The sequence below is a fragment of the Aspergillus karnatakaensis genome (assembly GCF_047715665.1).
Source record: "Aspergillus karnatakaensis strain CBS 102800 unplaced genomic scaffold BJY04scaffold_8, whole genome shotgun sequence".
NCBI classification, from domain to species: Eukaryota; Fungi; Ascomycota; class Eurotiomycetes; order Eurotiales; family Aspergillaceae; genus Aspergillus; species Aspergillus karnatakaensis.
In genome coordinates this window covers 699746-711596 of record NW_027395720.1, presented here as the reverse complement: position 1 = coordinate 711596, position 11851 = coordinate 699746, and the positions used below count along the sequence as shown (strand labels likewise).

Here is an 11851-nt window from a genome sequence, read left to right as displayed (position 1 = left end):
GTTGATCATCCATGCTCATTCGCGACACCTTGCGCTTCCACCTCCTCCCTTTTGATCCCCCACCGACGCCGAAAAAATGGCCAGACGGGCGTCTACGCTGTCAAGTAATGAGCGAATGAGGGTGGAGGACTATCTCAACGACAAACTCCAAACATCCGCCGATTTCGAGAGCCTTGAGTCGCTGCTCTCAAACTTGCGGGACCAGCATGAGCTTCAGCGGAAGCAGGTAGAAGCCTCCCCACCGCTATACTTGGCTACCTCCCATCACGATTACTGACAAGCTTTCTCACTCTCTCTTAGCTAGCTGAGGCACAGGAGGCGCTCTCGAATGCCACTAAAGCCGCCGATGACCACGTTGTGACAACTCGCAGGCGAGCCGAGGCATTTAATGAACAACAGGCCGATATCGATCGACGACTCAGAGTCCTAACAGGATCCAACGCTAGCGATGAGGCGGCGAAGCGATTTGAAACAAGCATAAAGAAACTTCGACGGCTTGAGTTATCGAGGGGCTATGTCACTTTGTTGAAGAATGCTGAGGAACTGAGGTACAGTGTTCCAGACAAGCTCTATGTGGCATGATTGCTGAGGGACATACAGCAAGGAAGCATTACGACTCACAGAGACACAACCTCAATCGGCGATCGCATCTTATTCTCGACTGCGGAGTATCGTGGAGTTATTGAACCAAGCCCAGCCGGCTGCTGAAGGTGCAAGCCCACATCTAGTGGACTACACAGGGCAATTGGCGTTCAAGCTCAGAGATCATCTGAAGGCGGAACTCATAACTCTGTTTCGTGGCACTCTGGAGCAAATAAAGTGGCCATTTAGAGATCTGAGCATTTCAGAAGACCTTAGACTGCGATGGACTCACAATGTTGAGCTACTTCTTGAGCTGCAGATCCCGTATGTTCTTCGATAGCCTTTTGCGCTTTCTACTGATCGTTCTTATAGGGAGCTGAAGAGACATGACTCTACGTCAGGTCATCGAACTATCCAGCCGCCAGTTTTGTTTCCACTGGAGGCCATGGTGCATCCTTTGGAGCTTCGTTTCAAGTACCATTTTAGCGGTGACAAACCAACAAACAGGCTTGACAAGGTATGTGTGGCTCCAAAACAGACTCTAGCATGCAGAATCTGATTCTCGTATAGCCGGAATACTTCCTTGCTCATATCACGGACCTCATGAACAACTTTGGCGACTTTTTCAGTACATACCTGCAGCCCATATTTGATCAAAAATCGGAGAGTGTCGAGCATCAACTGTCATGGAACTTTCTGAATGCATCAGATGCGTATCTTACCGCGCTTTTGCCAATGTTGCGGCATAAAATATCGACCTATCTACCCCAGATCTCGACGAATCCTCAATTGCTTAGCCATTTCGTTCACGAACTGATGAACTTTGATAACGATATACGCGAGACTTGGAACTACCTACCTGATCCCTACTCAACAGATGATTGGAGGGGACTCACATGGGAGGTATTGTCCCAAGACGGATGGTTCGACCGCTGGCTCCAAGTTGAGAAAGAATTCGCTCTGGCACGATATAAAGAAATTGTGGATACGCCGGATAGTGGCCATATTGACTATGAAGGGGTTGAGTCATCTGCAACTAAGCCCACAAAAGCTGCTATACGCGTGAATGACCTCTTAGAAACCACCACTGAACGATATCAGCCCCTGTCGTCCTTCGGCCAGAAACTTCGATTCCTTATAGACATTCAGATCACAATATTCGATCAATTCCACGAGCGCCTACATTCCGCGCTCGAAGCTTATCTTGCCATGACTTCAACAATTGGACGCACTGTACAGGGCACAGACGGACAAGCTAGCGTTGAGGGCATTGCTGGGTTAGAGCGTCTCTGCAGAGTTTTTGGGAGCGCGGAATACCTCGAAAAGAAGATGGAGGACTGGAGTAACGAGGTCTTCTTTGTGGAGCTCTGGTTTGAACTACAAGACAGAGTCAAACAGAACAAAGATGATGGCAGGAACGTCGCTGGTTCCATGTCCGTTGCCGACGTAGCTTCTCGCACGTCTCCAGCTGTCCAAAGAGGCCAGGCTCATGATGAAACCTCTGAAGGAGCTTTGTTCGATGAGACGGCCTCGGCATACCGCCGCCTCAGGATGCGTTCTGAATCGATCATCACCTCAACATTGACTAATAACGTGCGCTCCGCTTTGAAATCCTACTCCCGCGTGTCTACATGGGCCACGATCTCTGGCGTTTCCGCTGCCGCAACTGGCCCTTTACCCCCAACTGCAGATCTATCGTCGGCTATGCGCACTCTATCCACCACGATTTCATTTCTTTCCCGCGCATTAGGAGTTGCACCACTTCGCCGCATCGTCCGCCAGATTCTCCTCTCCACGCAGACCTATCTCTGGAGCAACATCCTTCTACGAAACACGTTCTCATCCTCCGGAGCAGCCCAATTCGCAAGCGACATTGACCATCTCTGCGGAGTTGTCGACGTGGCTCTTGGCTCTGCGGCTCCGCTTGGAGGCTCCAAATCCATTATCCAGAAGCTGGCTGACGGTCTTCTCATCCTCAATCTCGGATCTAAAGTTCCCAAATCTGATGGAATAGATGAGAGCTCTCCCAAATCAGAGACAGGCAGTGATCTCGACTTATGGGCTGTTGAGAAGAGGCTCTTCAAGGATAATGAAAGCGCAAGAGAGGTGCTTGCGGAGCTGGGTGTTGAGACACTTACTGAGGCTGAGGCTAGAAGTGTTCTCGAGAAGCGTGTGGAGATTGGCAGCTAGAAAATGACTTGATACCCGCAGCTGAACTACAATCACTCTTTCGACGTGCGCGAGAAGACGCGACATGTACAAAATCATCATAGCTGTCACACTAGATATATTCTATCACTGACCCCTGGTCTATATAGATAATCCAACTTATAATAAATGTTTATATCATTCCCATCGCCAATTCATGAACGATGAACAACGGGCCCATGCCCCCTTTCGCCAGGCCTCTTCAACACATCTGCCTCTTCCTTCTTGATATTCTCAAAAATCCCCGGTCCCACCTCCTCAATCGCCCGGACGAGTCCCTCAACCGTACCCTTGACCGTCTGAATATTAACCACACATCGGAAAAACTTCCCATCACCGGCCGCCTCCTGATCACCGCTTGGTGGCGCATAATCAACCATAAATCCACGTTTGATGATCGCATGTGTAATTTGCTCAGTAACCTTGCTATTCGCCTTGGCTCGTTGCTCTTCATTCGTCACGACACCGGACCTACGAGAATGTAATAACTTTCCACCCGGTGCGTAGTAAAAGCAAACCTGTAGGCATGGTGGGGGGCTCTCACTGATGAGTTTAAAGTTAGGATTATCCTGTATGAGAGTCGCGAGGTACGCGGCTGTATCACATGCTCCGTCAATTTGACGCTCATACCCGGCCGTACCGTAGTATGTCCAGCTGAGAAAGAGCTTTAGGGAGTCGGCGCGCCGGCCGCATTGCAGAGTCAGGTCTGCAAGATCCCAGATCTCCGGGGAGTCAGTGTCGAGCTCGGCAGGGGCTTCGATACCGTTCGAGCCTGTATTTTCGGCGCCCGGCTCGGGATTATTGTGGAACAAGTAACCAGCTGGAAGAGTGTTGGCGCGGTGAAACTGGCGCAGGTCGGCCGCGAGTAGGAAGGAGCAGGTGACTGGGACACCGAGCATTTTATGTGGGTTTATAGCAATGCTGTTTGCCTTCTCCGTGCCGTCGAGCTTGTGTCGTTGGCGATTGGAGAAAGCGAATGAGCCGCCCCACGAGCCGTCAACGTGCATCCAAAGGTTGTATCTCTTGCAAATAGCTGCGATTTCCTCAAAGGGGTCAAAGGAGCCCATGACCGTGGTTCCGGCGGTTGCGTTGACGTAGAAGGGAGTGCGATTCTCGCTCAGTGCCTTTTGCACTAGCTTCTCCAACTCAGAGGGAATAATGCGTCCTTCCTTGTCGATTGGAACAGCCCATACCGAGCTGCTGCCGAGACCTAACATCTGCGCCGCCTTCTCAATGCTGTAGTGCCCGTGTGCGCTAGTGAACAGGACAAACTTGTAGTCGCCATTGCCCTCTGTTTTCGTGGTGGGGTAAAGATTGTTACGCGCGATAACTATAGAGGTTGTGTTCGATGCTGAGCCACCTTGTACCGATATCCCTCCTGCTCGCGGTCCGTTAAGCCCAAATAACGAAGCCAGCTGTTGTCCGGTATATTTCTCGATGACGGATAGGGCAGGCGAGACCTGGTAGACATGAACATTTGTGTTCAACGCCGCGAGGATGAGCTCGGACGCCACTCCTGGGGCATTAGTTGATGCGTATAGTTTGTCTAAAAAGCCTTGGTGCCAGGTATTGACGGAATATTTGAGAACATTGCGGAGGATTTCTACAAGGCCGTCTTGTCCGGTACCTTTCTGCGGAAGACTCAATTGCAGGATTTTTTGGAGTTCTTCGGGCTTTTTATAGTCGACAAGTGATGTGCCGACTATCGTGTGGTCTCCGGTTATTCCATTGCTCTTTTTGACGCCGTTTTGCGTTTTCGGGCTAAGAGTGTCTTCGTCTGCGGACCGAATGAAGGGGATTAGGAGATCTTGGACTGTAGCGAGAAGCTGGTAAGAAGCAATTGTGTCAGTGCTCTGCTTGCTAAGACGCGACTATTATCATCTCAGGTCCTTATGTAGATCGTCTCATTTGGAGCAGGAGTGGTAGGTGAAATTTGGTCGTGACTCACAGTTCGAACTTCTTCTGCGCGGCTTGTGGAGGGAGGCGTAGCCATACCGGCAGATATATATAGTTGGAATGCAAGTATATAACAAAGAAAGAATGAGCGAAAGAAATCGAGACCGAAATACCTCCCAGTTTTTCTATAGACAGCAGTTATAGTATGTGAAGAAGCCCCTCATGAAGGAGTGGGGGAGCCTGCCAAAGTCTTTCGGGTTCCGCGCCGGTTGCGGAGCACCTGAAGATGGCGACAGAAGCCCGGATCGTGACATCATGGATCAGGATCATTAGGTACCTAGGATATGTTCAGCTTGAGATTGGGGATGATTTGGAACCAGGCTGGTAGACGCTGTGGTGGTGCGATCTAGGGACGAAGCCAGCAGGTGCAGGTGGAAAGAGGTAGGAGGTAGGTAATAGGTAGGTAGTAGGTAGGTATCCCGCTGAGTCGCTTCTTATTTCTATAAGTAGATAAAGTCTATGAGAATTATTCCATGCATTGGGTCGTAAAAATGCATGCTTTTATTACATGATAGCAGCCAACTTGAACAGGCAATCATGGCTTCGTGGGCAGCGCATTCGCACCACTCGAGACGTCACTTTGCTTAGCAGCGTACCTGGCTCGAGCAAGTTCAATGCGCGACTTGGGCTTCTCTCCACCATCAAGGCTGAAATCCCTGCCCTTTGCTTTGGCTGCCCACTCGCCCCGTCGCCTTTTGTAGAGATCCATCGCCCAGTTCCTCCATACGGCTCGCCCAACGAAGGAATCTCGAAGAGCAAGTTCATTCTGTGCCAATTCTTGCGCCATCCTCTCTTTGACAAAGTATATATCTTTAGTAGCGGACCACAGCGAATCAACCACGCGAGACCCGCTGCTATCGAGGGCAAGCTCGTTTAGATGGCCCGTGAAACGCCCGGTGAATTGTCGCCGAAATTGAGGAGTAGAAGCAGGTGATGTGAGGGCTTGTTGAACGACGCGCGACGCGATGGGGTCTTTGCATAGACTAAGAAGAAATTCCGGGGTAAGAGCGAGGAGACTAGAGAACATGAGCTCGCTTAACGGGCCAGGGGCTGTAAGAATTGTCTGTGCAAGCAATGAGCCATGCAGCTTTTCAGCCGCTGAAGATGCTGGCTTCCCATCAGCCGTGGGTGCGGTTTTGGCGGATTCTGGGCTTTCGTCTTCAGTTTTGTTAGCGTCAAGTCGGAGTAATTGCTCAAGCCTGCGAGCAGGGTCTGGATCGAATGAGGCCTCAAGAGCCTTTGCGAGTGACTTAGTGTCGACACCTCGAATGAGGCACCTCTCAATTAACACCCTTGGCACAATTGTTCGCGACCGTTCTATGAGGCTGGTTATTTTGGGTACGATTTGCTCCACGGCTGCTTCCAAATCGTCCTTCCCCAAGCGTTCAAGAACCCTTACAACAACATAACCGGCGGTTTGATTGCGCGCTAGCGAACTCATTTGTTCGCGGAGATAGTCTTTGTATAGCGTTTTGAACATCTTTCCCGGCATCCACCGCACCATTGTCTCGAGTAGCCTCGAACCGACGTTGTCGTATAGTAGGCCACGGATGAATCTCACGCTTTCAGAGTCCTCTTGATAGTTCTCGTCCGGAAGTAGTCGTTTGATGATCGACTTGGAATTCTTTGCGCTTGACTTTCCAAAATGGGAGAGCTCTAGCCGAACCAGCACCTGTAGGACTGGATTCCCCACCGGGTGAGTCGCAAGTGCTCGTAGATAGGTGTCATCAAGAACGGAGACCATGTCCTGCATGACCTTCTTCAATGTGTCCCCAAAAAACTCCGGGACACTTCGTTTTTCCCCCACAGTCACCTCAAGAGTTTCGCCACCAGCAAGACCTAATCTTTCTTTTTTTCGGCTTGCCACAACCGAGTCATTAGATGCCACATCGACAGGCTCTCCGGCAAGCACCAGGAGTAGTACTCTGATTGTATGTGATGCAAACCGCTCCGTCAAGAGATATCCCCAATTGCCCTGTAACTCCTCAACAACCTTCATGAACATCTCTGCTAGAGACAACTCTGGCTCTGGTTCGTCCTCCTCTTCCTCCTCGCCACCATCAATCTTATTAACTTTCGATTTGGAGAACTTTTGCGTCACGCCGGGCGCCGCACTGATGAATAACCTCTCACAGCAGTGACTCGCAAACCGATGCTGCACAAGTGTCAAGAAATGGCCAATGAATTTGTTGAACAACCTTCGAATCTGGTAAATATCCGATACGGAGATAAGCTTCTCCATAAGCCTCGAGCAAGACTGACTGCAGGCGATCTTCAGCTCTTTTCCTCTGGCCTCCCGGAACACACTATCCACAAATAATCTCCGCTCCTCCGCATCACCAAACTGATTCAATTCAAGCATTTCATTTGCTCTGCTGAAGTACTCCTGCTCCTCGGGATCGAGAAGGCCGTAGAACGGCATCTCTTCACGCGTTGACTCATCTTGCTGGTCTTCATGCGTGTTCAATGGTATGTAGTCCGCTCCGGCGGTGACGGGGTCTTCCTCCTCCGATGAGGGCTTCAGTCGCTTCGTGAGGGGTTCTTCGGGAGCTTCTTCGCGTTTGCGCTTGGATTCGTCCTTCTTAGCCTTATCGGTCGCTCTGCGACCTCGTTTTTGGTTCTCGCGAGGCATGATTTGTGGGTGAAAATTGGGAGTTGTTAGGTTTTGGATCTGTCGTCTGGCGGAAACTGGATTTTTTTTTTTTCGATAAGCGGTGGTCCGAGCGTCCTCCGCGGGAACTCAAAGTTTGCATCGTTTGCATCTCACATTGGTTGTTGTGAGCATAATGCCATTAGTTATAGTAGTATACAAATTATCATACATCATCCAAATAAAGGACTAGAGAGTTTCAGTTTTCCAAAGCAGAATAGATCGCAGAGATATGTCGCCCGCACTCAACCCGCTGTCGCATGTTGACATTCCGGCTGCCAACCTTCCCATGGTGACGAGGCAGCATCTGGAGCCGAGCTGGCTCCTTATCTTCCGAACCAGCCTCTGGAGGCACGTTGATGTGAGTCGGTTTGGATAAATTGCTTCTCTTGCCACTCCCAAGCTGGAAGTGCTCGTTTCCACCCCACCACACCACATCTAGGCCTGCATCGTCGGCTATCTCCAAGGAGGAAGTAGATGGACGAGTCAGATGCGCCTGGTTACTCAATATCGCAGCTACATGGGTCGTGCCCACTGAGATATCGCTTAGACGGATTGGGGTTAGAGCCTTGATGGTTTCATCGTACTCAACTAGCCCGCTCAAAGCTTTCAGTTTGATGGGGCTATCCTGCAAGTGAGTCCACTTGCCATTTCCAAGAGCACCCCAGATCCCTCGTCCGCATGCCCAAATATCTGACGTGACCCTTCCGGCCGATTTCGGGTCATTAGTCGGGTCACTCTGTTGTACGTCCACGGCGAAGAAACTGTTGGCTCCACCGGCTGCAACCCCAGTTGCTTGGGGAAGCCGAGCTCCATCGCGGTAAAGGCCTCTTATAGGTAGTTGAATAGGCCTATCACGGAAAGGTGATGACGGATCGAACTGAATTCCCAATTGCCCAAATGAATTGTCGCCAAATGCCAAAACATCACCATGCTCGGTGAGCAACAAGGAATGGTAGTCTCCTGTCGCAATTTGTTTGACTTTTGCATCACTAGGAGTCTTGATTTCATGAGGAGTATCAACTGGACCCTTTGGTCGAGTTGCCCACATTAGCCCTGGGATTCCCAACTGTCCAAACGAGGGGAATTCCTCGGTTGATGCAGCGGCTGAGAACACCCGACCGGAACTCGTCAGCAGAAGAACATGCTCCAGGCCACCACTTATGGCAGTCACCTTCTCGCCCAACTTAAGGCTTGGCTGGATCAGGCGGTAGCTCAAATCAGACTTGCCAGACCAGAGAGGTATCCAGGAGCTCTCCTCGGACTTTCGACCGGATGACTGGTCGTGTTGTGAGACCGGTAGTGAATAGACCGTGCCGTCAGAAGATAGTGCAAGGATACGATCGTGAGATATTGTCAGAGAGACCAGGTTTTTCCCTGTAAGGGTCTTCGTCGGTTTGAAATCGGTCTCTGAGTAACCTTTTCCCCATTGCACCAGGTCACCACTCTCAATAATTGCAGCTCCAGAGGTCTCCCCGAGTTTGAGATCTCTGAGCACATGGTTATCGAAGTAAGACAGCCTTCGAGGAGTCTTGATAACGGACTCTTGGGCGTTCGGATCCACAACCCCGTATTCATTTGTACCCCATATGTATACACCAGGACTTCCTAAGCTCCGTTTGTTCTGCACGTATTGGGCGGATAGGTCTTCGATCGACTTCGACGACGAGCCCGGAAGATGTTTCAAGAATTCGCTCTCATCGGGCTTTGTCAGAAACGAGTAGGCCAAAAAAGCCGCTGTTGCTGTAGCCGCCAGCCCTAGAGAATTTCTGAACCAATTTGACGACCCAGACGGGCCTTCGCGAGTCGTGCGCTCATTGCTGGCATAATGTCGTCGCCCGATCGCATTCGTTGACCGAACGCTGGTTACTCTCAGTCGGCGTGAGATAGCGGCCGCACTGGCGGGTTGTTTCTGTAACCGAGATGCCAGCATATTATGTTGATATCTGTCTAGTAGCGCATTTTTAACGCTGTCTGTCAACGGAACAATAATCCATGAGCTTCCAGAGCTCTTTGCCTCAGCAATAAAGGCGGGAGATAGCGGCAGAATAGCTCTCCGGAAAGCGGCCACGCGTAGAACAACACGCAATAATTGCCATACCTAAATCAATATGAATCTGGTTCTAGAGCTGGTGTGGGGATCGTGATTTTTGGGGTATAGGATCGTGCAGCGTGGCTGTTTCTCTCTTGACTGAAACTTACCCCTCCCACAATGCCTCAAGCTGTTGGACAGCGAAGTCGTCGGCAAACAGCCCCGTCGGGGTCGCCTCTCGATCTCAAGTCGAATCAGACTGACAAGCTTGAGCCCATACCGGATGACGTGGACTCTATCGCAGCGATCCATAACGAGCTAGACTTTACTCAGTGGTACGACGATGTGGAAGCAACCTTGTTTGAGTCCAGTTATGATGAGTATCAGTAAGAACCGCATGCCTCATACTAGCTAACTAGCTTCTTGACTACTAACTTGTTGTTGTTGTCTCTAGAGCTTGTTTGAATGAGCTTCAAATTTCCAAATCTCATTTAGACTCCCTGCTTTCTGATACCTCGTCCACACTCAATCTTCTCTCGAAACTATCCGAAGACTTCAAGACGATTGACTCACAAACAACTAATTTCCAGAAACAATGCGAAGGACTTCTTTCGGCTCAAAAGCGCGACACGCGCTTGGTGGCAGATATAGAATACAACCTTCAATTTTATGACTTCCTAGACCCTGCTTCGAGGAGGCTAAATGCTCCGGGTGCGGGGAATACTGTACGTGAACAGAACTTCTCAGATATGCTCAGACGGCTGGATGAGTGCCTGGATTATATGGAGACACATGTAAGCATACTCCTTTGGACCCTCATGCCATTTACTCACACTCCGTGCCAGCCTGAACATAAAGAGGCCGAGGTGTACAGATCGAGGTATCGGCTACTATTAACCCGCGCGCTTACGCTGATACGAGGCCACTTCGTTTCGTGCCTACGTGATATACTTTTGAGTGTCTCGAAGAAAGTTGTCGACACACAACTCAATGACGCTGCGCTGTCTGCTTTGCTCTATGCTAAGTTCAGAGTGGGCGCCCCAGAGCTAAAACAGATTGGTCTCGAAATACAGAAGAGAGCTGTTCCCCCACTAGATCCGGATCAGGGAACGGAGGCCGAATATCAGAGTCTTCTTAACGAGCTTCACACCAATTATGCCGCCACGCGTGGAAAGCTTGTGATACCCTTGGTTCGCAAAAGATTGGGTGAGATAGCTCAATCTCCAAGTACGTCGAAGGATCTAGTTTCCTTCGCCCGCGCGAGCATAAGCTATGTCCGAGGGGTCTGCCTTGATGAGTTTGATCTGTGGAGCGAATGGTTCCACGGCCAAGGTGGTCTATACGATTTCCTTGAAACCATATGCGAGCCACTTTACGATCATTTGCGACCCCGGATCATCCATGAAGACAAGATTGTTAAGCTGTGCCAGCTCTGTACTTTGCTTCAAACGTGCTATCTATTCGACCAAGAAGAAGAGACCGAATATATGGACGCCAATCAACTAGACTTCTCGGCTTTAATACAGCCAGCTCTGGAAGACGTACAAACCCGTCTTGTCTTCCGGGCACAGGCTTTTCTTCGTGATGAGATTGAGCGGTTTAAGCCTCGCCCCGAGGATCTCGATTATCCTTCCCGCAACAAGCAACTGTCCATATCTGTTTCAGAAAAGCAAATTTCGGGGAGGAAGCTTTCACATACTGACGCTTACATCAGCCCGCCAAAACAGACTGCAGCCGTTGAGGATGGCGGCGCAGAGGCGCAGCTTGAACAAGATACAAAATGGGACTTTGACTCCCAGAGTGCCCCAGCGGCATGGTACTCTACCCTGAGGAAAGCGGTATGGCTGTTAAGCAGAATATACCGTCTCGTAAATGTACCATCAATGACCCTATGCTAATGTTCTAAACTAACATATCTAACCACCCCAGTCTACTGTTTTCGACGACCTCGCTCATCAGATTGTTCATCAGACCACAGCGTCCCTTCATTACGCCAGCTCGTTAATTTCATCCAAGTCATCTACAGATGGACAGCTTTTCTTGATGAGCCATCTCCTTGTTCTGAAGCAACAAATTGTCGCTTTCGACATCGAATATGTCGCCCCAGAAGTGTCATTCGATTTCTCTGGCGTCACAAGCACCTTTTGGGAACTGCGGGAGCGGGGCGGTCTCTTCAACCCACGCAACCTCATGAAACTCGTCGGCCACGGGCTCCTACCCCGAGTCGTCGAGAACATGTTAGACGCCAAAGTCGAGCTTGACGGACGCCTCAGAACAGTAATCAATGATTTTATCAACGCCTTCGCAAATAAAATGACGGCATCATTGCCGTCAAAATTCGTCGATAAGCGTAACATCCAACGCGGAGAACTCAACTATCCCACTTGCCGGAATATCGAGAACGAAATCCCCAACCTCCGCAA

The 11851-nt window shown here is 50.2% G+C and overlaps 3 protein-coding genes across 3 annotated transcripts; 2 read left to right on the top strand and 1 right to left on the bottom strand.

Moving 5' to 3' along the window:
* Positions 1-76: 76 nt before the first annotated feature.
* Positions 77-2772, top strand: BJY04DRAFT_215013 (RINT-1 family protein; the record flags this gene model as incomplete). Its single annotated transcript, XM_073715369.1, has 5 exons — positions 77-226; positions 301-548; positions 601-906; positions 955-1099; positions 1153-2772. 5 exons carry the CDS (start codon positions 77-79, stop codon positions 2770-2772), a joined length of 2469 nt encoding a protein of 822 aa, XP_073574951.1.
* Positions 2773-2945: 173 nt separating this feature from the next.
* On the bottom strand, positions 2946-9740 carry BJY04DRAFT_205685 (uncharacterized protein; the record flags this gene model as incomplete). The annotated part of the gene is made up of 10 exons (XM_073713624.1): positions 2946-4603; positions 5326-5974; positions 6008-6382; positions 6413-6505; positions 6536-6787; positions 6821-6874; positions 6908-7052; positions 7092-7417; positions 7647-9265; positions 9599-9740. The coding sequence occupies 10 exons, from the start codon at positions 9738-9740 to the stop codon at positions 2946-2948; spliced, it is 5313 nt and encodes a 1770-aa protein (XP_073574950.1).
* A 65-nt stretch (positions 9741-9805) lies between these two features.
* BJY04DRAFT_160523 (Golgi transport complex subunit COG3) lies at positions 9806-11371 on the top strand. The gene has a single exon (XM_073709039.1). It carries the CDS (start codon positions 10178-10180, stop codon positions 11324-11326), a length of 1149 nt encoding a protein of 382 aa, XP_073574949.1. The 5' UTR covers positions 9806-10177; the 3' UTR covers positions 11327-11371.
* The last annotated feature ends 480 nt before the right edge of the window (positions 11372-11851 follow it).